General features: G+C 43.2%; 2 protein-coding genes across 2 annotated transcripts; both read right to left on the reverse strand.

Annotated features, from left to right (window-relative positions):
* Window positions 1-10,417: 10,417 nt before the first annotated feature.
* On the reverse strand, window positions 10,418-11,487 carry FGFBP3 (fibroblast growth factor binding protein 3). Its single transcript, XM_058029464.1, has 2 exons — window positions 11,443-11,487; window positions 10,418-11,137 (listed from the first exon to the last, which is right to left on the reverse strand). The coding sequence occupies exon 2, from the start codon at window positions 11,069-11,071 to the stop codon at window positions 10,565-10,567; it is 507 nt and encodes a 168-aa protein (XP_057885447.1). The 5' UTR covers window positions 11,072-11,137; window positions 11,443-11,487; the 3' UTR covers window positions 10,418-10,564.
* Window positions 11,488-22,291: 10,804 nt separating this feature from the next.
* Window positions 22,292-25,090, reverse strand: LOC131086143 (D(1)-like dopamine receptor). Its single transcript, XM_058028959.1, has one exon. The coding sequence runs from the start codon at window positions 25,088-25,090 to the stop codon at window positions 23,795-23,797; it is 1,296 nt and encodes a 431-aa protein (XP_057884942.1). The 3' UTR covers window positions 22,292-23,794.
* Between the last annotated feature and the right edge of the window lie 1,209 nt (window positions 25,091-26,299).

Raw genomic sequence — 26,299 nt, forward strand, 5'->3', positions numbered from 1 at the left:
AGCATTGATTTATCAGAGGCAAGCAGAAAACCCCCTGGATTCTGTATAATGGTAGGAGGTATTTGGGAAGGTGGGGATTTTAATGCAGCCAGGAAATTGGAAGGAAGTGGAGGTGAGATCCATCTCTCCATCTGCAATGTTGATAAAGCTGGTTCATTTATGAGTGTGCTTCAGCTGGAGTCTTCCTGAGTGGCACCCAAGGTGATTGGGGTGGCTCCTGACATGTGCAGTGACACAGCCAGGGGAACACTTCCGTGCAGAGTTTTTAAGGTAGGACCATTTGCAGTTTTCAAAAGACCACGAAGTATTTGCAGACCTTAACATGTAAAACAAATGTGAATTGTTTAAGGAGCAAAAGAAGATGCACCAGTGCCTAAGAATGTGTGATGGAGGCCTTTTATAGTTGGAAAAGTGGCTTTGTGTCACCTGCTAATACTGTGTACAGAACTGGAGTGGTACATGTGGGGAAGGGTTAATATTGAATAGTTTATAAAAGTAGCCTGTGAAGTGGATTGGGAACTAGTTTTTGTCAGGGCCAGAAATGTCTGGCTTTGTGCTGTCCAGCTCCTCTTCAAAAGGTAACTTTGCCAGCAATGCATTTGGAAGCTTATTTCACAATAAATTTATTAATTCATATTTATTTCTTTCACAAGAAATCTATTCAATTTTCTGGGGCTGTGCGCATCATAGATCAACAGATGTGTACAGAAATAGAATTTCTTACTAGCCTGATAAAGAAGCTGGTAAGTAAATTAAGCAGGTAAATAAATTAAGCAAATAGTTTGGACTCAATCTTCGAGGGCTTTTCCAATCTTACTGATTCTGTGATTCTATGAAAGGTAAAAACTGATTTTGTTGCAAAAATTAGTAACAGTAAATCAATTAGTCTATATAAATTTATGACCCAGCTGAGGCAGATATTGTATAGTCAAAGTAGAAGCTGTCAGCAGTCACATTAAGTATTGTTTCAATTAATGACAGAGTTAGCTACTAAGCAGTGCAAAAGTGTCATCTTTAAATAAATAAACCTGCATATGATGATCATAGTTCCCTATTTGAAAGTATTTTACTGAAGCATAGCAAACATGAGATAAACTAATTAGATTTGAAATTAAAGAGGTTTACTTTGAATAATAAGTATTCATTAGAGCACTTGTTTCTGTTGAACAAAGTCTAATTCAGTATTTAGGGAAAAAAACCACTTAGCAGTTGGGTACTAAAACTTCAAGATTTAGAAATAATTAAAAACCACATAAATAAGTGCAATTTGTGTAGACAGCAGCATAGTTCCAGTAATGACATGAGGCCCCTGAAGAACATTGTGCCAAAGGTGTTTTTTAATGCAAAGATTCTAAACCAGGTAATCAGACAGTGAAATAAATCTGACTTCAAACTAAATGAGGTAATGTTAAAGCTTATTTCAAAAGATTAGGAATGTGAAAATGCACTAGAAACTGCAAAATGATAGGTTTTAAGAAAACATTCTCCTATTGGGAGTAAATCTCTGAATGGAGAACCATTTAGCACATTACTAGAGAGATGGATGTCTGAAGATGCAGAACAGACCTTAAGAAAAAAATGAGGTTTAAAAAAGAGGAAGGGAGCAGGGTTGTGGGTGCAATTGACTGAGCATCTCAGAGTGGTGGCAACTACATTAACAGAGAAAATCAGGTCAGTGTTACACCACAAGGTCAAGGAAATCATCCACACTAAATTAGAGTGAAAGGCACCAAGTGTCTTGATAAGGAGGAAAAATTAGAGAAACACGCTGCTCTTTTTTGTCAGTGTGTCAGATTGCTGAATTTCTGAAATAAAAAAAAAAACTTACAGTGAACCTTCTATCTAACATCCTACATATATATGCCATGTAAGCATTTTGGGCAGCTTTAAAAGCCTCTTGGCATTTGTATAATCAGACTCAAAATGAGGTGGAGAGGCAGAATGATGAGCCAGCTCATTTCAAGCAATTCTCAATATTAGCACAGAGCAGATAAGTCCCAGGGGAATTCTAATGGAAATAACCCATTACGGATAGGACTGGACAAATATGGAAACCTACTTTTTTATGTAATTGTATATTAAACCATATTCCAAAGCACTTCTGAAATATCACCTATTATTTAAAGTGTTCTTAGTCAATTATAAATTTGGAAACACTAATAAAAAGAACAGATATTTATAAAATGCAGAAAGAAATAATAGTAGTTTCAGACCTGGAGCAGTTAAGTGGAATGTTTCAGTTAGAAGGAAAATTTGACACTTAGTGTAAATAGATTTATTCAGGGACATGCTTTAAAGTTTTGGATAGTTTTATTCACGTGAGTACCATGTGTCAGCTGTAGGGAGGTAGTCCAGCAGAAATACTGAAATCATGGCAATACTTTGCAAGAGATACAAGAACCTTGTGGCAAATTTTAAAAGCCAAGGAGTCATATAAAAAAAGTCCATAAACTCTTGGGTTTAGATATGCCTCCTCTATGTCTTCTGAGACTTCCCTCTCTCAGAAATGCTAGTTCAGTAAAGCAGTTGAACAAAATGTATGAGTTAAATATTTCATATGTCAAGTTTCAGCTGTGTTTAGTATTTTATAAAGAAGAAAGAAAAACGGTGTGACTTTGTACAATTAATAGCTTAGATATTATTGTGTGATAGGGTCCACTGTTATGTATTACAGATGTTTTACTGCAATATCAATAAATAATATGTTTTCCTTTAAAAAAAGAAACAAACTGACTACAAAATAATGTTTAATATGTCTCCTCCACTGGACAGAATTTACAGTACTTATTTTCTGGAGTTTGTGGTTCAGCATCTTTAACCTACTTAAAATAATGGACTCACTGACCTACTAGTTTTAGTTTTAATGAATTATCTCAAACCTGTGAACACACATTTGGCTCTTAATTCTGTTAGTGTCCAGAAAATTAGTCAGAACTATATTTATATCATAATTTAGCAATAGTGATTTTAGGTTATTGAGTTGGAATAGTTATCATCTCATCAGACACAATGCATTCTCCCCCGTCATATCTAATTCTAATGGCAAAATGCAACCAGGATTTCCCAAGCAAATTCATTATGTCCTTAAGTTTTAAAATTGACTTCATTTGGGTTTCTTCTTCTTTGCAGCATTCTGTCTCTTTAGACCCATCTGAATTATTTAACTGTGGCTGCTTTTTGCACCTTCTCCCCTGTTGCAGAGAGCAAGGATTTGCCAGCATTAAGCAGCTCAGCTTCTCAGTTAGAGCCTGCCCCTCTCTAGACTCTCTGAACAAGCAGAGAAATCTGTTCTGTGGGGCTGCAGCTTCATGATCTAAAATGAAGTGATGTGGGTGGCTTGTGACAGGAATGCACACATCCTAAATGAACAGCAGTTTCCATGGGGATGTCTGTACCTGTAATAGCACACAGTCACGTGCCATTTTTATTGCTAGAAATCCCTGCTTCTCTACAGCATTCTTTATAAGTTTGTCTCATTTCTTTTTTCAGCCCAGTGCTGTAATAAAGTGATTTGACATGGAGTTCTGTGATAGTCACAATATCCATTGAGAAACTGAAAGACATTTCAGTTCATAAAAGTGAGGTTCATCCGCCTTGGTCCCAGGTAACTTCACACAAAAAGTTCTGCTGTGGTATTTTCAATATACATCTTTTAAAAGCAAATTATTACAGAATCCTAGAATAGTAGGGTAGGAAGGGACCCTTAAAAATCCTCTAGTCCAAACCCCTGCAATGAGCAGGGACATCTTCAACTATGTCATCAGGTTGCTCAGAGCCCTGTCCAACTTGAATGTTTCCAGGGATGGAAATGGATATTTCCACCACCTCTGAGCAACCTGTGCTTTTATCATCCTCACTGTAAAAATTACATTAATTCTGGCTGGTATTAAAGAAGCTATATTGGTAATTTCAAAGGTTATATTTGAGAAGGATAAAATGAATATATCGTTATAGAGATATTTTATTTACAGACCTTTGCTTGCTTTGAAATAGAATATTTCTATCCTAGATGTTAAATCTTAGGAGTAAGATCACATCATAATAAAGCTGTTTGCTCTTTTAAGTAGTTTGAAGTAAGGAGTATCTGCCTGAGACAAAAGGAACTGTGTCCAGCTTGGATTTATAGTTTAGGATTCAAAAACTTAAGTTGGGGAATACACACCACTAACTGTTGAGAACAAGGTAGACTAATCTGCTTGCTGCTGATGAAAAATGCATGTGAAATCTGTAGCTCCCTATGTGGAAAGCAGGACAACCAAGACCACCAGTTCTGCCAATCAGTCATTCGCATTTCCCACTGTTTTCCGCTATTGTAGCAAAATGTGAGAAGCTGCCCCTAGGCCACACAAACAATGCTCTTCATTGGTCTTTACTGAGGCATGATCGGGCATCTATGCCGAGATTGCCAGCCTCAAAGAAGTGCTAGTGGATGACATCTGCCAGCCTGGCTTTGCTACACATAGATTTATGAGCTGTGAAAGATGGCCAAATTAACATCTGCATTCTTGATAGGATTAGGGTTTCTGGGACATGCAGCCATTTGCATATTGCCTGACTTACCACATCAGTATTGTGTTTGTGGCTCATTTTAATAGACTGGGAGGCAGTGGGGGCTTTCTCCCTTTACATCCTTCTGCTCTTCCAGTCAGTCTGGCAGTGCCCTAGCTGTGTTGGTTTAACAGACCTAACAGAAATCATATTGCTTGGTCTGACTTCTTCCAGCTAGAACCTTAATGCAACTCAAGAGCATCAGCAGCTGTAAAAGCTGTTTTGCTCAGGGAAGGATGCTCTTCCCTGTGGTGAGCTCATGAAGACACACACATGAAGTTGAATGATAATGCATTTCTATTAGAGTCCACAAAAGTTGTCCCTAGGAGTCAAAGAGAGAAGATCTGACAGAAGCTACCTTTCTGTGGCCTCAAGCAATTATTGAAGTTTTTGGAAAGGTTAATTTACCAGTAGGAACATAGCTGAAAACTCTGTTAGCCTTAAATCTCTGTCCCTTCACTCCCTCCCCACACAAGACTTTAGACCATTTTTTTTTCATAATTATTTTTATTTTATATTTCTTTATAAATGGTGATCATCCAGTGTTGGTAAAATATAGTTTGTGCTCGTCACTAGACTGGAGATGGCTTCAGTTTGCTGTGTGTGTTGAGTGACAATGGCCACACACCCCTCTCAATATTCCCCAGCCTTGGGGTGTCCGTGTGGGATAACTGGGTTAACAGCACAAGTCTGTGCTGAACAGGATCCCTAAGGTGCCTAGAAAAGAGAGGGTATCCAACAAACCACTGTTTCAAATTTACAAAGAATATTTATATGTACTTACTCCATACCTAGACTGTAATAATAAAAAAACAAATGAGCTATCATTTTTCAGGAAATTATGACTTTTCTAGGCTTATCTTCTGAGTTACCTATGCCAATTTTTTTACTCACACTTTCACTGATTTAAAATTAGCTGGTACTTCCTCTCAAGTGTAAATGACTTCTACTGCAACTGATGTGTGATGGAAATATTTTCACTAACCTCATTCAGGGGTTAGCTCCAAATTTCCCACAAGAAGCCTACTCCACACTGGCACCTTAGTTTGAATAATTTGAAAGGAACTGGCACTGCTGAGAGTCCCACCACTCCATCAAGTTGTGAGCAAAGGAGTTACAGAGGTGAAAATGGACCAGAGCATCAGTTTGATCTCCTTAGGCAGCAAAGAGTGTGAAGAAGGCAATGAAACATCTGCACGACCACTGCAGGTGAGGAGGACCTATGTAAAAGGCAGACCAAGCTGTGGCTGATTATACTGGGGGATCATCAGGCATATACTTGTCATTTTGTGAAGTTATTTCATTACTAAGCCACGTTTACCACATGGTCACATTAAAAAGAAGAAAGCAACCAAAGCCAGGTGATTTGGGCTCTCCCCACCAGTCTGGCGCTGGCAGAAAGGGCCAGATGGGTCCTCTTGGTGTTCCAGTTCTGTGTTTTCCCCATAGGTGCCCCCTGCACATGGCTGGCCCCCACCCCAGGGCTACCTCGTCTCACAGAAATGAAAACAGAAGCTTTATCTCCCTTGGGTCTATAATACCTTCTTCCTTAAACCCAACTACTTTTTGTTTTCCGCTGCTGTTTTCCTGCATGACCCCGGCCCCGCAGCGTTCCGGCCCTGAGACGCCCATTGAAAGGAGCCGGCCCGTTGGGCTCCTGCTGCCATTTGCCGGGCCCCGCAGAGCTCCGCAGAGCCCGAGGCATTGAGATGCTGTCCGTGTGTCCGTGTGTGCCGGGGGCTGCAGGCGTTCATTGGCCCCTGCTGGGTGGGATGACATCAGGCCCGCTTGCCATGGGGCCTCCAGCTTGCCCCGACGTCTGCTGAGGGGAGAAAACCATCACACTACACCCTCTCGGCTCCAACGGCAACACAGGCAGCTTCAGGCAGGGATAAAAGGACTTTAAAAAAAAGAGACACTGTAGTCTTGCTATTAACGGGAGATGAATTGCGAGAGACCATTTCACGCCCAGGGACTTCAGAGAGCAGCATCCCCAAGAGCCATTAGCTCTCAGCGAGAGTCGTGCTGAAGCCCTTTGCTGTCAGGACAGAAGCATGCATATAAATTTTATACCATTTGTCTTTGAGCAGAAACAAAAGATCAGCTCCAAATCCTCAGCATCTTGTCTCAACCAACACAAAATAATACTGTCTTGTGTGGCTGTCTCGTTAGTCTTTTCCCATCAAAAGAATCCCAGTGATAAATTTATTCATACTTTTGGAAAAGATTTTGCTCTTAAAATTAAAAAAGAAACAGCAAACACATGGAGTTGAGGCTATATTTATTCCTGTTAGTGCAAGTCATGCTGCTGCTAAGGATCGTGACTTTGGGAAGTGCACAGTACTTTTTTAAATTGAAAAGAAATACAGCTTTAAAAGGTTAGCCACTACACTTTCTTCTCCTGCATTTCACTAAACTAACTCTGAGGATGATACATCTAATGTATTTTCTAGTTCCAACTGCAGTGTGAAAAAAGAAGTTAATTAGGAATTTTTTGTTCTTTTTCAACCAAGAATTCAAGCCCTACAGACATTTTGGGACCTAAGACTTTAATTTACTCATGAGAGAATATCTGCTGGCTCTACTAGTGAGATTAAATATGGGCTCTGTAAATAATATGGAGAATGAAATGCTTTAAGACATTTCTTATTGAATTAAGAATGTGTGCCTAAGTAGATATTCGATACAATTTTGTATTTTAGGATTTGGATATCTTTAATTGGACCAGATTTTGTTCAAGGGATTTCCTTTGTTAAATAGATATTTTAGTACTTTGTGAATGTGTAATAAGAAATTAGTTCTGTGTTTTACCATGACGCTTCCATCAAACATTTTCTCATTTTATGCCAGAAAATATCATGTTAGAGCCTAAAATTCTTAAAGCTGGAGATATACATGTACCCAACAGACATATACTTGTACCTAACACATACAGATATCTGTACAAGGTACAAGGAAGGAGAATGACAGCTGAGAGAGTTAATCTAAACTCTTTAATATTGTATGGTTAAAAGCCTCTTGCATGTAGCTGTGTTCATGAAGTGAGTTTGGAATTCTTAAAAATCCAGATTATTACAGAGGAGGGGATTTGTTGTTGGGCAAATTGACAAAGCCCGCCATTCACTCACCTCACGTGCTGCTTGGCTTTACAGTAAGTCTTAGATAGAGTTCACAGCACAAGAGAGACCTGAAATATGTCAGGGGCAATTAAAGAGAAATTCCCAAAGATTCCATTATCCAATGAGCTCCAGCTTGAGTAGTTGCTTTTTTAATTTTTAATTTCTTTTTATTCTTTCCGTGTCTCCACTTTGTTCTTATTTGCTAATAGTCTGATGGCTTTTACCTTGCACCACAAACCTCCAAAAACATTGCATCCCTTTACAGACTCTCCTAGCACAGGCTGGTCCTAAACTCAAGTAGGAAACATCGGTGTCAAAATTACATGTGGAAACATTAACATGCAAATACAGGCAAGTACAGCTGGTAGAGCTGAGGGTTGAGCTATGACTGTCTGAGCAGTTTTCACTTGTTGAATTCAGAGGAATGAATAAAGACTGAGAGGGAAAATCAGCATCTTCCAGAAGGATCTGCCTAGTGCAGAACCCAGGAAAGAGTAATCCCTGTTGTGGACTGAGACAAAAGACTGAACTGCTCAAAGTCTGGAGTCTTCAACTCCAGATCCATTGTGGGACAAGCTCTGCTTAGACAGTGATGAAAGAGTAATTCCATTCAATTTATTAATTTTTGATGTCACTTTACAGGAAAGAATTGCTACATGCAGCAAGACAGCTTACTGCCTTCTTTAACCTTGCAAATTACAGTAACATCTTCTAATTTCCTTCAAAATCAGAAGGTGGTGAAAGAGAGATTAGTGCTATTTAATAGGATCAAGGGCTTTCTACAAATAAAGAGAGCAATTAAAGCCAGATGCACTAACAGTATGCCCAAATTCAGCATCACTGATTTTTCTCCAAAGGAAAATTAGGAAAAGCTAAAATGTCAATAATTTGATGTTTGGTTGGGTTTTTTTTTTTTTTTTTTTTTTTTTTTTTAGGTAGCTTATGCTTTTCCTTGAAAAACACACCTAATGTACTGTTCTGTCAGCTGGCAGCACCCTTGTGATGACAGCCCAAGCAGCAGCTGCATCTGGGAAAGGTTGATTACCCCCAGCACCACCTTCCTTGGGAGGGAAGAGTTGATCAGGCCAACGGGACAAACAGCTAGGGTTTGGGCCATGCTGGCTCTTCTTGCTGAGGACAGGCAGGAGGTGCTGAGGAAGGAAGGATGCGGTGACAGGAGCCAGCCAAGCCAGGACCCAGAGCAGAGGTGAGGGACTGCACAGCTGCAATGGGAGAGCTGAGGTAAGGGGTGGGTGCATGGGCAGATCTGGGGAGCTGAGCAGCAGCTGTTATCCAATCATGGGAGAAGATTAAAATGTTGAGACAGGAAGGAAAAAGCCATGGTTTTCACCCTTAAAAACAAATCTGAGGGTCTCACTATGGTTTCCCAGCCTTTGGGATCTGCAGATCAGTTTGTCAGTAGAAAAACTGAGTGTATATTATTCAGCACTAGGCTTTGGTGTTATTAACCACAGTAAATGCAATTAATACAGTCTCTTGGGTTGTTGTATTTTATTAGTTAGTGGTGCTAAAAGGAAGATTTTGAGCTATTTTGGAGACTCAGGGAAATATTGTGGTTAAACATAAAGTAAGGGATCCTTTTCTTTCTTCTCCCTCTTGGGTAAACAATGAATTTGTTCAGCCTTCCTAGCTGGGTTTTTAAATGCAGAGTGATGTGGGTAATCAGCTTGGTTGCCATGGTGTTCCACCTTTGCATCTGCTGGTGAGAAATACAAGCTCTAGCAGCACTGCACAAAGCTGCTGTGCTGGGCCCATGGAAGTAAAACAAAGCTGGGCATTATTGCAAGGTACTGTGCGATGCTCGAGCCAGCAGCCGGCTCTGTGGCTGCTTGGGTGGCAGGCACGTGAAGGAAAAGTGAGCAGTCATTAAAAAATGTAGTCATCCAAGCCACATTCAGTGGTGATGAAACTTTGGCATAGTGCTTGCACAGAGCATTATCCAGCTATTTGCTGTAAAAGAAATTGTTTTGGCACTAAGAGTTGCATGCAACAGCCCAGATCCTTGTGAGAGGCACTGGGAAGACCCTGATTACTTCTTAGTGGCCTTCTCACAGCCATCCTTAAAAACGTACAGAAAGAGTCTGCAACTGTTCTGGTGTTAGGCAGATGTCTAGGGCTGTGTAGGAGCCCAGACAGCTGAGGGAAACTTTAGTTTTCCTTACCAAAATGTACCCCATTCTGTGTGGATAAAGTATCTCTCAAACCCCTCTTTCCCGCAGAAAAAAAAACCTGACTATTTCAACAGTATGCCATTAGCTGGGTGAAATACCATTCACCTCCTAAATCCAGTTCCTGTACCTAGATGCTTCCGAGTTTCTCAGCCTTTCTTTTCACAGCTGGTTTCTCGCCCAGCCCTGTTCAAGTTCTTGTTTGGAGATAGTTACCCAGCTGTGCTGTGGGAAACAAGACTGGTTCACATAGCCTGTGAAATCGGTCAGCAAGAAAGGTTTTTCTAGAGTTCAATGAGGTCTCAGTCGTTTCTTATTCTGGTATAAATGTATGGTATTCTACTTGGGTAACCAGTCTAACTTTAAACTCCAGGCTCATAGAAATTGATTTTAGGGAGAGAACAGCTGTCTCTTTGTATTTATGTCCCTTGAAAGAAGTTTAAGTACTTGAATGCACGAGCAGTGCCTAGGGGCTCTCACCCGGGTCAGTTACACACTGGAACCGTGCTGCAGGTGTTACAGGGCTTCGGCGAGACAAAGAATTACGCGAGCTTCTTGTACAAAACAGTTACCGCTTTATTGGGGAGTAGAAGAGGAGAGCGGACAGGGTCTGGGGGCACCGGTGGTGGTGGCCGAGGGCAGGCGGGGCCGGCAGTGTCGGGGTGCGGAGCCCGGGCGGCCGCGCTCCCTCCCGCGGCCCGGAGCGGCTCAGCCCTCCCAGAATCCGACGAAGAAGCTGCACAGCGAGTGCCACCGCTCGGCGCAGTACGTCTGCGCCGGGTCCCCGGAGGGCTCCGGGCCGGGAGCCGGCGTGGCCGGGCCGGGGTCGGGCAGGAGGCGCAGCAGCGCCTCGGGCGGGGCCCGGCCCGGGCCGCAGGGGCGGGCGCTGAGCGGCGCTCCCGGGGCGCAGGGGTTTCGCCGCCGCCGCAGCCGGGACAGGACCTGCCGCCAGTAGTGGCGGCTGCGGGCGCCGAAGGCCGGGCAGCGCCGCGGCTCCCCGCGGTAGGCGCAGCTCCGCGCCGCCCCGCCGCCCGCCGCCCGGCAGCTCAGCCGCAGCTCGCTGGCCCCCGCCGCCGAGCGCAGCTCCCAGCGGCACCGGTGCCGCTCCGGCGTGGAGAACCGCCCCGCCCGCGCCTCCTCCGCCGCCTCCCGCTCCGCGCCGCCGGCGGCGGCCCCCAGGGCGGCCAGGGCCAGCAGCGCCAGGGGCGGCCTCATCCTCGGCGTGCCTCAGCGACGGCGCGTCCCGCTGCGGGCGCTCCCTCCCGCCGCATCCTCCGCGCCCTGCGGACACACGGAGCGTGGCGGGCGGTGCCCCGGCGGGAGCGCAGCCCCCGGGGTCCCGCCAGCCCCAGCCGGACGCGGAGAGGGCCGATCCCTCCAGGCTCGTAACCCCCGGGGCTTTTAGTTCGCGTCCGTCCATCCGTCAGCTCCTTCCCGGGACCACCCCGGCAGGAAGCCGTAACTGGACAGCAGCAGCCGGAGCCCATCGTGCGGCATCGCGGCTGCGAGCGGCATCAGACCGGGCTAGGGACAAGCCCGTGCTCTCCCCCGCACCCGGTTCTCCCCCCGCAGCCCCGAGCACTCACGGCGGCCGTGCGCTGCGTGGCGGTGCGGGGCAGGCGCTCCCGGCTGCCCGCGGCGGGCCCGGCACGCGGTTATCAATGCTCGCGCGGGGACGGCCCCCGCCGACGCTCCTCCCCGGGGGCACAGCGCGGGGACATCCCTGAAAATATCTAGGCCGGGCTGGAGGGGGCTCTGAGCAATCGGAAGGGGTTGAAGATGTCCCAGCCTGTTGAATAGGTGAACTAGGAGACCTTTAAAAGTTTCTCACAACCCAAACCATTCTATGAGATAACTCATTCTATGATATGACAAGAGCAATTGATATTGACTAATTGATCTTTCTGTGCTAAAAATGAAAGACTTCTGCAGAGTCTGAGAGACTGACTCCTGGAGAAGAGGTGGGATTCTCTAATTCAGGGAAGAGGGAACATTTTCAGTTAGTTCTCCCAGTTCCTAACTGCACTGCATAGTTAGAGCTCTCCCTGGCTGGTTGTTTGGAGTGGGAGAGAAACAGCAGAGGAGAGAGGACCCTGAGAAGGAAATAAAATATCTTGGACAACAAACCATAGGAGAGGGTTTACAACCAAGATTCTCAAAAGGAAGCTGCCTGGAGTTGCATGCATAACTGTGTGGCTCCTTTCTCAGCATGCCACATTGTGTATTTCACTTTCATGAGTGCTGAGGACTCCCCATGGGCTGTAGGAGGAATTTTGGCCTTTGACTGAGGGCTGTGGGTACCATGAGGCATCATAAAGGTCTGCATTGTGACTTTTAAAATCTTCTATGGCTCCAGTGAGCACAAGGCACGTCATGTGCCTTGGCTTATTAATTCACCAAACATTGGTGTTGCTTTCAAATTAAGTTCTGACCACCTGTAATTGTTATATATTATTACACTGAGATCTCTGTCCATTTTTCACATTCTTGCTGCCACTTAGGCAGTGTAAAATGGAGTTGTCTAATATGTTTGAGATAATTTTTATAGGAGATTATCCTAAGTGTATCAGCTTTGGAGGAAAATATTACTCTGTGTTTCAATGAGCACATTGCTGTTATATTTTTTTGGACAATTTACTTTGCATCTCATACAAATCATTAAACTTTAGGAGCTAAGGAAAGAAAATAAACCAGAATGAGATTTCTCTAACCTACCCATACAATAACTAATCTTTCTTAATATTCTTTGCCATGTTCTCCTGCTCCTATATTTACACACACATTTCCCTCCATGATTGTGACTTCTCTTTTGCAGTAAAGCAGGTGTTGGTCTTTGGTGCTCATTGCTTTTATATTAATTTTCCTGCACAAGCTGCAATTTCTCTCTTGGATTTGATGGGGATATAGTGGGGGGAAGATCTTTCTTACATTACTAAAATCACTGTATCCTTTTGTTCTGTGTTTGCAGTTTAAATCTAGTTGGTCTGTATTGCTGTTGTAGCTGGGTTTTGGCTGCTCTTTCCCGACTCTCCCCCTATGTTAGAATAACCTTTATAGCCCTAGAAGCAGCTGGTTATGGAGTTATCTTTGAAAACATGATTAGTGCACACGAATCATGTGCAGAGATGCTTCCCTTGCCTCTGCAGAGAGCCTGAAACAAATCCCTGGGGAGTTAATGGGCCTGTCCATCTGACAGATGAAGTAAAGAGTGTGCTTTACCATGTGAGTTCTACAATGAGGAGCTACAGATGTACCCTGTTGGGTGTAACCTGGAGTTCAGTCCAGATCCTAAACCAAATTCAAAGTTAATGTGAACACTCAGGACCAGCCTAAAGCATGAAACTCAGTTCAATGGAGGCAGTGCAAGATTCTGGTCTGAAACACCTGCACAAAGCCAAGGGGATGGGTGCTGATGGAGCAATGTCTGCAGGAAAGCATGGAAGGCTATAGGGACCACAATGAATGTGAGACAACAGCTGTCAAACAATAGCAGAAAAGGCAAGCACAGAAATAAAGATATCAGCCATAAGATAGAGATCTGGGCTAAAGCCAGGCTTTAAATGGGGTATTGTATCCAGTTTAAGGATTACTCTTCAAAAAGTGATAAAGATCAACTGAACTGAGTCTGTAAAAGAGTAATGAGAGTATCACAGACCTAGAAAACTTGCTTTATGATGAGATGATTTAAACAAGGGGCTTGTTAACCTAACGAAGAAAAGAATTGAGAAGGCAAATAGTAAAAAATGAATCACTGATTAAAGATATCTCCTTATGCATCCTTTTATTCCAGAAGTTCAGATCATAGCCTTAATCCCACTTTTCATTGGTCAACGAATAAATTATCCTTTAGGTTTTAACTCTGAACTGAAAAACCTGTATTATGTTTAGAGGCCACTTTGCAGACTTTGAAGATATTGCACAGGAAACTGTGTTAGGGTTTTGACTTCAGGGTTTTGATCTTTAACAATTCAGTTGAATTAATAATTTGTATTTTATAAAAACTCCAGTCACTGTGAAGAATAATATCAGTTTCTCTTATTCTAGCTTCTAGGACTGCAGTAACAACTGCAAATGATTGCAAAACATTTTTGTTTTACAAGTGGAAAGTAGTCACAATTTCCAGCCTTGTCATTATAAATTCTGTTCAGAGAAGTGGGTAGTGTAAGCAATGTTTATGATTCATAAACTGAAATGGTTTAAATACACAAGACCATAGCTGTGTTTAACCTTCTTGTTTGAGCTATCAATCTTCCAATTTCTTGGTAGTGGCTCAAGAGAATAGCATCATATTTAATGTGTCTACAGGGAGGTAGACTGACCTTCTCAATTACCTTTAGATCCCATTTAAGCGCCGCTCTACAGTCAGACTGATGCCTTTGTCCAGGTTTTTGACGTGTTCGTGTGTTGCTTCTTTCATTCCCTGACAACCAAGTGCCCCTGAAATTCAACCCAACCTTTTGTTCAAGAGGTAGCTTTTTGCAAAATGATAGAAAAGAAACTGCACAGTATTGATCAGGGGATTTATAAATAAATTTCTTATGATGCAGAATTGGTTTGAAACTGTTCATATGCCCATCCTTCAGTCAACAGATCATGCTGCTGATGATGATTGCTCTCTTGGAAGCCAAGACATTGCACTACTTCTGAATCATCCCAGAATACATTTTCTCTTTAATTCATCTACTTTAACAGAAAATGTTCCACATATCCACCATCTTTTTTATCTTGCATTCTCTGCAGGCCTTTCCATGAGCTGGTCTGAGTCATTGCCTTGTTTTCCACCCAGGTCAGGAAGTCTTAGAGAATTGAGTTTTTGGTAGTGGTTCCTGTGCTCCGCAGGAGCTGCTTTGTTCCTTGCACCATGTATGCATTCCTTTCTTTAGCTGACTTGTACATTCTCAATTCAGATTGTTGTGTTTCTAATTAGAGATGCACAACTACATGCTATTATTTTTAAAAGTATGTTATTTTTCATATTTAAGAGTCCACCTCTTAATGTTCTCTTCTTTAATCTGCTTTCCACTGTGAGGATGCTGCTTTATCAGCCATATAAAGGTTGCCATGCTTATTCTTTACCTTCATAAACAAACTTGGAAAGCCTTTTTGTTTCTGCTTCCCAAGTGTTTGTCAAAGAGTCATTGTTGTCTCCATTAGCAGAGGGCCCACATGACCACTATTTCCTACCTTCATTCTTCACTGTGCAGTGAACAGACTGACCTCAGTGTTGACAATGCCCCTTGTTGAGCTGGGTATGGGAGCTGCTGGAGCACCCCTACAACTCCAGGCTTTTCTGTCAGCTGATCAAAGCTCTAAGTCTTGTGAAAGGCTGAACTTGAGCTTTGCCTTTTCCGTTCTTTAAGCTTGTTCGAAATAATAGTGAAGAAAATCACAGAAGGAGTTTATTTCAGCTAGTACTGTACAGAGGACTCCATGAGAATGTCATAATTCATAGAACTTATGGCTGGTCATCCTATGGTCAGTTTGAAGAAGTGGGAGATCCATTACCCTTTGTTGTAGCAACATGCATACAGACCTACATGTAACCCCATGCAAGTACTGCAGAAGGAAAACGAGCTCCCTTTTGAATAGCCCTGGTCCCCTTATTTTAGGCACAGAAGGATTGGAGGAACCCATTTAATCTGAACATTTCTAGAAATGTAAAGTGTTAAAATTAGCTCGACAAATGCATCTTGACACTGTTTCTTGGCTGCAGTGTGGTGGAGGTGACCAGCATGCCAGGGAAGGCTTATTTCATAACTGGAGTGACAAAAGCAGCTGAAGAGCAGGAGGGTGTGGGGAGCTAAAGTGATGCAGGATCTGATCTATTAAAGTGTTATCAGGGAACACTTGTATCAGATGGTGTGAGAGCACGTTGGTGTTGCAGCAGCAGCAGGGACAGCACGGGGAGAGCAGAGGGCTGGGGATGGAAACCTGGACGGGGCATGAGCTGAATCCAGCACACAGGGCAGGGAACATTGCACAGACCACTGAGAGAGCTCACAGGGCTGGGATTGCTTCTTTCTTTTCTTCTTTTTGTGAAATGCAAGGAAATTTCACATTCTGAAAATGTAAATTGTGAGGGTTTCAATTTAAAAAATGTAACTGTAGAGCTTTCTAATGAGGAAACAAATCATAGTTATTTGACAACCAAGCTGTAAACATAAGATTGAATTCTTTTAAATATCTTACAAATTGAGTAAAAAGGCTGTATGTTGGAATACAAGTTAAAAAAAAAGATTTCTAGAAGAAAAGGTCCGAACTATCAGATTCCAGTTAAAAGGCCAGAAAAACTAAATGGCAAATTTATAAAACTTATAACAATAAACCATCCTGGTATGTTTAATTTAATTTTGTAAAAGATAGTAGAAATAGTCAATTTTTTGTCATTGATGAAAATGCAATAATATGCACAGTGCTTTCTGTGTATCTCCATGGTAAAATACCTCTCTTGAAACTGGAGGGGGTTCAGATGTTTCACTTGCCCAGAAAGTCAATTTATTTGGACTGAATTCTTTTGCCACCTGCTGAAGGCTGGAGATTGGTTTTCCATGGTCTGAGCTGATATGTAATCTATTACAGCAAAAAGTAAATGTCAAATGAGATAATTGTGAAAGATGTCATGTACCTAAAATGTGGATGTTTTTCTACAGGAACCCCATTTTTTTATGGATTATGTTTATTTTTACATTGTGGTTTTATCTGAAGTTCCAAAATAGTGGGGAGAATGCTGGTATATTAGATACAAGCAAACAATGAAGTTGGCACTGTCCTATAAATTATTGTGATTTTTATGGGGCAGAAATACACAGGCTGTGCAAGCCTTTATATACTCTGTCAGCATACAAGTGGTGGCTCTTACAAAATTCAAATGAGTTTGATATATTGTGTTTCTTAAGTAGAACTATACTCTGCATAAATACCAAATAAATTAAAACACCATACACCATAACAAAGAAACACCAAAGAAAAACACCTGGAAAAAAAAGAACTAAAATGTTAAAAAGTAAAAATTACTTAAGGCAGTTGATTATCATATTTCTGCTCCTTTGCATTTGCCTTGTCACTACACAGACCACTGAGTTTCCACATCCCACATGGTCAGGTTTGTGTCTTTTCTTTTGTTAGGCAGTCCAGGTTGCTTTCTCCTTTCTGCATCCTGGTCTCTCTGGGCCTAAAAGGCTCAATTAGAAATGGGAAATAGTTTTTCTCTACCCTGACTGATTAGAAGAGCATAATGATGAGACCCTTAGAATTACTGGATCAGGCAGTACCAGCATCACAGCAAATACCAGAGTGTCCTGCAGAGAGGGAGCTGCTTGCAGGGCTTGGGAGATGCAGGTGGCAGGCACAATAGAGCAGTGGGATTGCAGACTGAGATTTAGGGAAAATCTGGTTTGTGGTACAAGATTGCATGCTTGATGTTGGGTGCTCAGCCCAAGAGATACCAAAATCTCAGTGACTCCTTCTGCCCAACATGTCCAGTTCTCCCCAGTGAACCCCTTGGGGGTGCTGAATGATGGGTCTTCTGCCCCTAAAATCCTATAGTGTAAGTCAGTATATGAGGCGAAAACCTGCCTTTTTCATTGGAAACACTCCTATAGCTGAGGCTCAGAGACAGCAATGAGCATTTCTTGAAAGGAAATTAGGATTTTTCTAAGTAATGCAGAAACTTTAGTGTCAATAATCAGTGGCATTAAATTATGTGAAAATTTTAGCCTATACTACTATTCTACATCCAAGAGATTTGGGGTTGTTTTGTTTTTGTTTTTGTTTTTTACTGGATATAGATTTCCTTCATCTTATGTCAGTGTGTTTCCCAGGAATGACTCTCATGACTGGTCTGCAGGGGAGGAGGAATGCTGTAGCAACACTTAAAGACAGAATATATATTTGGAAGCATGTGACTTGAGGCATTGTTTGAGCTCAGCTTGTGCCACCCCAAAATTACACGTTTCAGCTTTATAAAGTAAGGCCTACTGAACAACAGTTGAAGCTCAACAAAGCATTTACAATTCAAATTTTGTGCCTGTCTAGCTTGCCTGTCACTGAAAGTTAGGCTTAAATTCACAAAGGGGGTTATTCAGAAACAAAACAGAATGCTGCCTCTATGAAAAAAAAATTAAAATGTAGTGCATATTCAGGTGAGCAACTGTTGTGCATTATCTGGAACTAAAAGTGATGGTAGTAGTGAGTGCAGTGACCTGTGCTGCAAATAAAATCAGTTTGCATTGTCAGATATCAGCTCAGCACAAAAGGCATTATGTTTTATCTCTATTCTCCTGTCCCTGGACTCACCCTGTCTGTGCTGAGGTGATGCCTCTAAGGATCATCATGGTAACTTTTGAACACACTTCAAGGAATGGCTTCCACTACAAACATCTTTCAGAGTACTTTGTACTTCTGCAGTACATAGCTGTTGGCAGTACAGTGAAACTCCAAACCCTTTTGAGAGAAGCCTGCAGTGAGCTGCTGGGTCCCCAAAGTCCTGTTGTTCCCAGTAACAGCTGCTCTGTGTGCTGCCTGTGATGGTAACACGTGTGTGGGGTTTTCAAACCCTTGAAGAGCTTAAAAACTGTAGGCTGGTAGCACACCAAGGAAGTATCAGTCTGGTGAAACTGTAATTCATAGCTTGGATGCACTGGTACTACAGGATAAACATTCTTGAAGTGAAATTTAGGGTTATTAATCACCATTATCTGTTAATTTGTTGTCACAATGTGGTTTGGCAGTACTAATATTCTGCTATAATCCAAGGCATAAAAGGCAATGCCTAATTTGCAGTTTCATCTCTTGAAACTCAGCTCTTTTATGCATTTCTCTCCTTCTGTTAGCAAATGTGCACCAAGAACATTTGTCATGATGTTAGCTCTGATGATTATGTTATTGACTAGGCATTAGTAAATATTCTATACTCTCTTTTGTTTTATGCATTCATTTATTTAAAATCTCTAACTGGTTCAGCTTTGTTACCAACAGCAAAAAGTTACAATTACTTTGTTTGCTCATTGGATCTTGTTACTCCCTTTCTCTTACTACCCTGCACCCCTGGCTTTTTCCCCATCAGCTAGTCAGCCTAGCCAGGTTTTCCTCTCAGCCTGAAGAAGTATCTTCACTTGATTCAGGAAGTTGCTCCAGACATGTTTGACTCTTTGGCCTAGATTTCCCCTGACTGTAGTAGAAGCTCAGACAACTTGCACACGTTTCATGCAAAAGTCATCAGCAGATGTGAGCCCATGAAATAGTGTATACAGACTCCATCCAGCCAGTCCAGATTTAAACATGAAAAGGGTAAAATAAAGTGATGTGTTCTCACTGGGGGTGGGAGCAAAGATGAATTTAATTAGTTAAAAATCTATTAAAATTTTGAACTGCAGGAAGCTCTATGAAACAGTTTCTGCAAATTTTACTAATGTCCTCTTAGTACCTAAAGTAAACTAAAACAGTCTCAAGATGAAATTCTGCTCTTGTGGATGAAGATAAACCTACATTTTGTCTAGCATCTTCATTAATTTTGTACTATGTACATATGAAAAATCTTGGGTTCATTTACTGCTGTCAGTAGTTCCACTGATTGGCAGTTTTCCTATCGTGTAGCTACCTAACGTAAGAAAAATGTGAAATTCATTCATAAGCCCTGGGTTTTCTAAGATATCTTCGATGATTAGACACAAGTAGGGACTGGGAAGGAATAACAAGACCAGATCAGGACTACAGAAGTTTCTTCAAGCCAAATATGCCAGGAAAAAAAAGTCAGGCCTTTAACATCTTGGTACCATTCTTTGGTGTGAATGAAAATTGGTTCTTAAGAGAACTAGAAATCTGAGGAATAGCCCATGCCCAGAGGGTGCATCCTACTTTGCTTTACAGTGGGAAGGGCAAGAGGTTTCAGGAAAGTGAGTCAAACTATTTCAAAGAGATAAAGTTTATGTGGTGGGAGTCTGTAACCATGGTGATGAGACCACTCAGGTACATCAGAGCCTGGGGCACTGGACTGATGGTGGTTAATATCCACAAAGCCACTTCAGCCTCCCAAATTAAGGGGAAAATACAGTTTATGAAGAATAAAGACTTTATCACAAAATAATTTTTACTGATATTCAAGTGATGGGAATGTGCTCAATATGGTGTGCGTAGGTGCCTCATCTGAAATCCAACACAAGAGGCATGATTTTGGCAAAAGCAAAGCAGCAACAGATGCTTCTGACAACTGAGTTGTGTAACAGGTTTCTCTTTCTGCAACCTAGGTCAGCTGTTCCTCACAGAAAGTTTAACTGAAATGTTAAGGCATCTGATACTAATCAGAGGGATAAGAAAAAAACTGGAGGTGTGATGCATAGAATGGAGGTATGATCTCGTTTTCCTTACATTGATATTTCCACTGGATTCTTCATTTGCTAAAGTTGCACATAACCATAAACTCTGCTACTTGAGCTTTTGTGTGACCACAGGAATTTTGTATTTATCTCAAGTATATGATAAAGGAACAAGACCTGCAGGTGGTTGAGAACTTTGTATAGTGACAGAAGGGAAGACAGTGGGAATTATTTGAACAGGAGAGGCATTTGGTATGCATTGTAAACCCCACCACTTGCACTTTGCTGCACTGAACTGTGTTTTGATTCAGACATTTAGGCACTGGCTAATGAGAGTGTTTTGATGAGGCATCTGTGAAGTTGCCCTGTTTTGACACCAGGGCTATTTAGAAGCTATTTTTAGGTCACTGTGATTTTAATGGTATTGTACATGTGGTACTGTTAGGCAGGGAAATGAACTGCTTTTGGTTAGTGAAATACCTCACACACACTGTGCTGAATCCATGAGTAGATATTTGGTGATCTGAGTTACAGAGAGTGTGTTTGAAGAATAGCCATAGAACTCCCTAAAAAAAAATACCTTTATTTACTAAAAAATTACCTTTATTTTACCCTGCCAAACCAAGAAAGTTGGTACATAGATAACAAAGCCCTTCCAAGTTTTTGCTTTGAAGATACTTCTTTTGAGTGGCTGCAATAGTGTAAATAGGAAATAATTTTGCCTCTTAATTTCTGCTGAAGTAAACCTTGGTTTACTGCAATAATTTTAATATTTCTTATCACACTTGAACCTAACAATATTAATTGAATCTTGTGTAACCTAAAACAGGAGCTTGCCCTGTCATGAGAAAAATGTCAGTCAGAAATCACAGCTAATCATTGCAAAAAATTATTAGGAAAAATGAGTCTTGCTCATTTGCTATTCACAGAAGTGGGTGATCTGTAGAATGCTTCCCAGTCTAGGAAAATAAAACTACATAGAGTGTCAATATTTATATGTTATTAAATCAGCAACAGCAGATGTAGTCTGAATAGCTATTGGGTGTAGTTTCATATGAAGTACCTTCAGTAATATGCTACTGGAAATGAAAATAAAGAGTTTATAATATGCAATTTCTGAAATTTATTGCAGTCTTGATCATTATACTGCACTTACTGCAGCAGACCTTACTACTGTAAACTACTGTAATGTGTATCATCTGCACATCAGTAATAACCATTAGTAATTAGCTACAAACAATTATTTCCGACATCACTTACAAAAAACAATTCCAAGTTGTCACTTTAAAAAGATGCAGTAAAGACCAGGAGTTTTTCTTCAGGAAAATGTACACTTATTTTCAGGTACAATCTGACCTATTAATGAAGCATATTTAAACTATGACCACAAGCACTGACACAAATAGCTTTTTCCATTCTTAATACAAATATAGTTTCATAGATTGAAGCTACCATGCATTTTTGATTGTTCTTAAGAGAAAACATTATTCAAGTATATCCATTGTTTAATTTCTGCTACCCACTCTGTCCTTCACCATTTTCATCATCACTCTAAATAGTAAATCCAGCCTAATTCCTGGGTGAGACAGCTCCCATAGCAGGACAAACCTTGGGAGAAGGTAAATCTTTCTCTTCCATTCATTAACTTATTTTATCACTAATAATGAGACTGTACACATACTAAAAAAAAAAAATTATCTCCTGTGCATAGTAATTTCATGTGTGGCCTCGACTGCCAGAGGAGTGCCTGCCCATTAGCTGGAAGGTGTGAGGGCAGGGACAGCTCCCTCTCTGAGGGATGGAGCCAGCTGAAGCTCGGGAAACAGAAGCACAAGTGTGGCAGGCAGCTGGGAGCTCACACTTCAGGGTAGTGTCTTGTCAGGTTTATCAGCATCCCCCCAGGATGGGTTTTAGTGTGGAGGGCATGGAATGAGATGTCTCTTAGAGCTTGAAGATACAAATGTGTTTGTTTGTTTGCTTGTTTGTTTGTTTTAAGGAGTTAAGGCTCTGATATTCTTATGCCTTTCTGGTTTGTGTAAGAAGAATGTATTGAGGAAAATATAAATAGAATCTTTAACACCTGAATCCGTGTACAGTTCGTATATGATGACCTAGAAACTAATCAAGGGGAATCAAACAGGTTTATTTCATGGTTGCTCTCCAGAGGAGGCACTAGGCATGCTGAATGATAGTGAAATGCCAGAAACACGGATAATCACTAAAAGAAAGGAAGTACACCAATGACATCTCAAAGTTCTTATCTGTACCTATTTTGCCTACAATAAAACATCTAAGCATAGTTGCATGCAAAAAAACCCACAGCCAAACATCTGAAGCTCAATGCTTCTTAAGGAGACACATTGCCATAGTGAAGCAGGACTAGAGATTATCTCGAGACCATTACTCTGTGCCTCTGCCCCAAGACAGGATCAACATTGTCACTGTCATATCTGACAGAAGCTTACAGTCATTTTACTGAGAGAGAAGTCATCATTTACCTAGGCAATCTACTCCAGTGCTTAATTACCCTTATTCTTAGAAAGCTTTACAAATTCTTGCCTTGGTCCTCCTTACAGCCCATTACCTCTTGTCCTGCCTCTGTAGCCCAAGAACAGATGGCAGTCACACCCAAGTATTCCCCAAGGACACATTCCTGAAAAGAGCAGGGTAGCATGAGCATATTTTCACATAGGAACTAATGATGGGGAAAATGCATACAGGGATTTAAGAACTACACCTGGTTTAAAATCACAGGGAGCAGGATCACTGGGATGAGAGTCTCTTTTCTGCTGCTGTCCTTTCAGCACAGATCATTGTTCTGAAAAGTAGAATTTGTACCGTCTGTGAGACAATGCCCAAGAAAGCTCTTGCATTGTAAGCATTCTTTATGTCTCTTTCTGGACTGTTGCATCTTCATCATCTTCCTGAAAATCAAAGGCAATCCATCATAGGTGAAGGACAGAAAAAATGGGACAAGGATGGTGGTGAGTGGAGCACTCTATTATAAATGGCCAGCAGCAGAACCTTTTAGTGGACAGGACAATGAGATGCCACTGTATTGCCTTAATGTCTGCTGAACCCTTCTACACAGACACAATCATAGTTTTCCCAGTATTCTCTTGCCTGCATCCAACACTCATTTGTTCTGCGTTGTGTTGATCTTCATATTTGCAAGTAGTGAAATGGGTTGACAGAGATGACCTGGTCACTCTTTATTTTGTGGATCATATTTCTACTTTCTGAAGGGCTTGGCTGCCTGAACTATGAGCTTTTTTTACTTTTATCTAATTATCTACTATTCTTCATACATACCTCAAATTTGACTGTAGAATGGGGGTGAACAAATGCATGGGAGATGTCTAATGTGGGAGTAAGGGGTGAAGGTGGCCATGGGAAGGGGTAAATGTGTGGCAGCTATGTACCTTTGGAATGGACTCCACATGCCTCTTGTGTGGTAAGAGCAGTGTTTTCCCACACCTCTGGCATGGGACTTTTGTTGCTGGGGAGCTTACATGGAGACAGGGAGAACTCTCCCTGTGTGGTGGCTGTGTGTGTGAGAAGTGATTAATACTCTGAGACAAGAGGGTCCCTCACACTGACCAAGTCCTGTACAGGGGGCAGCAGTTTACAGGGATGGCTTTGCCTTGCAATCCAATTGCAGAATAGCTGGCACTTGAAAACTGCTGGGGCTGCCGCCAAGGGCAGTCTGAGAAGTCACAGCCCTCTTCTCCATAGACATCTCCTCACTGCTGTGCTCTCCCTGGAGGTTTATGGCATGGGGCACGGGCTGCACCCAGGCAGTGGTGGCAGCAGGAGGCACTGACGATGGGACAGCTCCTTCCTTCTGGCAGGTGGTGTCACGGTGATAGGAAACCAGCTCATTGCTGAAGTTGACCCTCTCCACAGGGGATTCAGGTGTGCAGCAGCACTGGCAGCCCAAGAGATTGCTGAAAGCCCTCCTGAAGTCTGCGTTGAAAGCATAGATGACTGGATTCAGTGAAGAGTTGGCCCAGCCAAACCACACAAAGACGTTGAAGGTGGTTTGGCCGATACAGAGTGGCTGTCCTTCAGGGTCCTCCTGGAGGCTGGGCTGGCAGAAAGGCAGCAGGCAGTTCAGCAGGAAGAAGGGCAGCCAGCAGCAGACAAAGACTCCCATTATGATAGAAAGGGTCTGCAGCACCCTGGTCTCCTTGCGCAAGGAACGCCGCAGAGAGGATGTGGGCTCCTTGCCAGGAGCTGGCCACTGCCCCCCTGCTCTCTCAAGGGTGGAGATGCGGCGGATCTGGGCCTGGGCAATTCTGTAGATCCTGGTGTAGGTGATGATCATTATGGCAACGGGGATGTAGAAGCTGATAAGGGAGGAGGTGATGGCATAAGTGCGGTTCAACCTGACATCGCAGCGGGGTGTTGCAGGTAGCCAGGAGCCTGGATCTCCACTGTCCTTGGCTTTATGCCAGTGCAGCTGCACGGGGATGAAGGAGATGAGCATGGAGAGAGCCCAGGCCACGGCTATCATGGCACAAGCGAGGCGCTGCGTCATCCTGCGCTCATAGCGAAAGGGGCTGGAGATGGCCCAGTACCGGTCCAGGCTGATGATGCAGAGGTGCAGGATGGAGGCGGTGGAGCACATGATGTCGAAGGCCACCCAGGTGTCACAAAAGTGGCTGCCAAAGAGCCAGGAGCCTCCAGCCACCTCAGTGACGGCCTTCCAGGGCATCACCAAAAGGGCCACGCAGAGGTCCGAGATGGCCAGTGACAGCACGAACCAGTTGGTGACCTTGTTGCGGAGGCGGCGGAAGCGCAGGATGGCGAGGCACACGAGCGCATTGCCCAGCAGCGTGCCCAGCACCAGCGCGCCCAGCAGGCACCCGGTGAGCGCCCGCAGCACCCACGGGCCGGCCCCCGGCGCCGCGCTCCCCATCGGGGGCGCTGCCCCGGCCCCCGCGGCCGCTCCTGCCGGCGGGACAGCGCCCGAGGCGGCGGCGGGACCCGCCCCGGCCAGCGGCTGTGCGAGCGGCCGCCCGCGGGGGCATCTCTGCCCGCCGCCCTCGGTGCGCCCCGGGCTGTCCCGGGCTACTCACCCGCCGGCTGCCGGGGCCGCGCCTGCCGCCTCCCGGCTCGCCGCCGCCGCTCCCGGGGCCCGAGGGAGGCGCTGTCCCGCCGCGGCCCCGCGGGGGCTCCGGGCGGCGGAGCGGGGCCGGGCTGGGGCCGGGGCAGCCGCGCGTTCCGCCCGCAGCGCCGGCACCGAGCGGCGGCGGCTCCTCCGGGCCGAGCCGGTGCCCGCGGCCCCCGCGCCGCCGGACCGAGCGGGCGCTGCCCGGGAGGGGATGGAGCGCTGCTCCCAAACGCGCGGGGGGAGCTTTCCCCGCAGCATCGCCCCGGGAAGAGCCCTGTGCCGGTCCTCAGCCTGTACTTGTCCAAGTGCCCGGGGCAAGGCAGGACCTGGCGCTCTCCGAGCGTCTCCTTTTTGGAGACCGCGATCACAGCTTGGTTAGAGAGCAGGATGTCACTTCGTGTCGGTTTGCATCCACTGGGAATGCGCTCAGATCTGGCTGTCAGAATCTGTTTTCACCAAAAAAGTATTGTGCCGTTTAGGTTTTGGTTTGAAATTTTATGTCATGAAACCAAAAGCACAGAAACCTAAGATGTCTAGTTTGGATCTGCTGCATTTTGGCAATAAGTTGTTCACAGCACCCAAACCCTGCCTCTTTATTTTTCAGCCAAAGGTGTCTTCTGATGTATTTCAACAGCCTTCTATTTATTATTATAATAATATGCATATTGTCATTTAAATGTATATAATTACCACACATATTTACAGCCTACATTCAATAAAGTATCCTAATGCAAATAGGGCATAATCCTTCATTTTCAAAGAATTTTAGTCTTGTCATGAGAAAAAAAGAGACTAGAAAATATCAATTAATGCAATTAATTGATATAGGAAGCAGGTATTTATTTTTACGTTAGGTATTTTTTTATTTCTTTGCCTCTAAATTAAAACTACTCCAATCACTAGTTCCAATACAAATAATTTTCAGGCAGTATGTGATTTCCATTGTATTCTTATGATGTTTCTGGTAATTAGTAGAGTGAGTGGAAATTTTTAAAATTAACCTTGAACAGCATA

Source organism: Melospiza georgiana, chromosome 8 (assembly GCF_028018845.1).
Source record: "Melospiza georgiana isolate bMelGeo1 chromosome 8, bMelGeo1.pri, whole genome shotgun sequence".
In the NCBI taxonomy this organism is placed as follows: Eukaryota; Metazoa; Chordata; class Aves; order Passeriformes; family Passerellidae; genus Melospiza; species Melospiza georgiana.

Coding starts and splice junctions, on each gene's coding strand:
- FGFBP3 (XM_058029464.1), bottom strand. CDS start 11,071: ATGAGGCCGCCCCTGGCGCTGCTGGCCCTGGCCGCCCTGGGGGCCGCC.
- LOC131086143 (XM_058028959.1), bottom strand. CDS start 25,090: ATGGGGAGCGCGGCGCCGGGGGCCGGCCCGTGGGTGCTGCGGGCGCTC.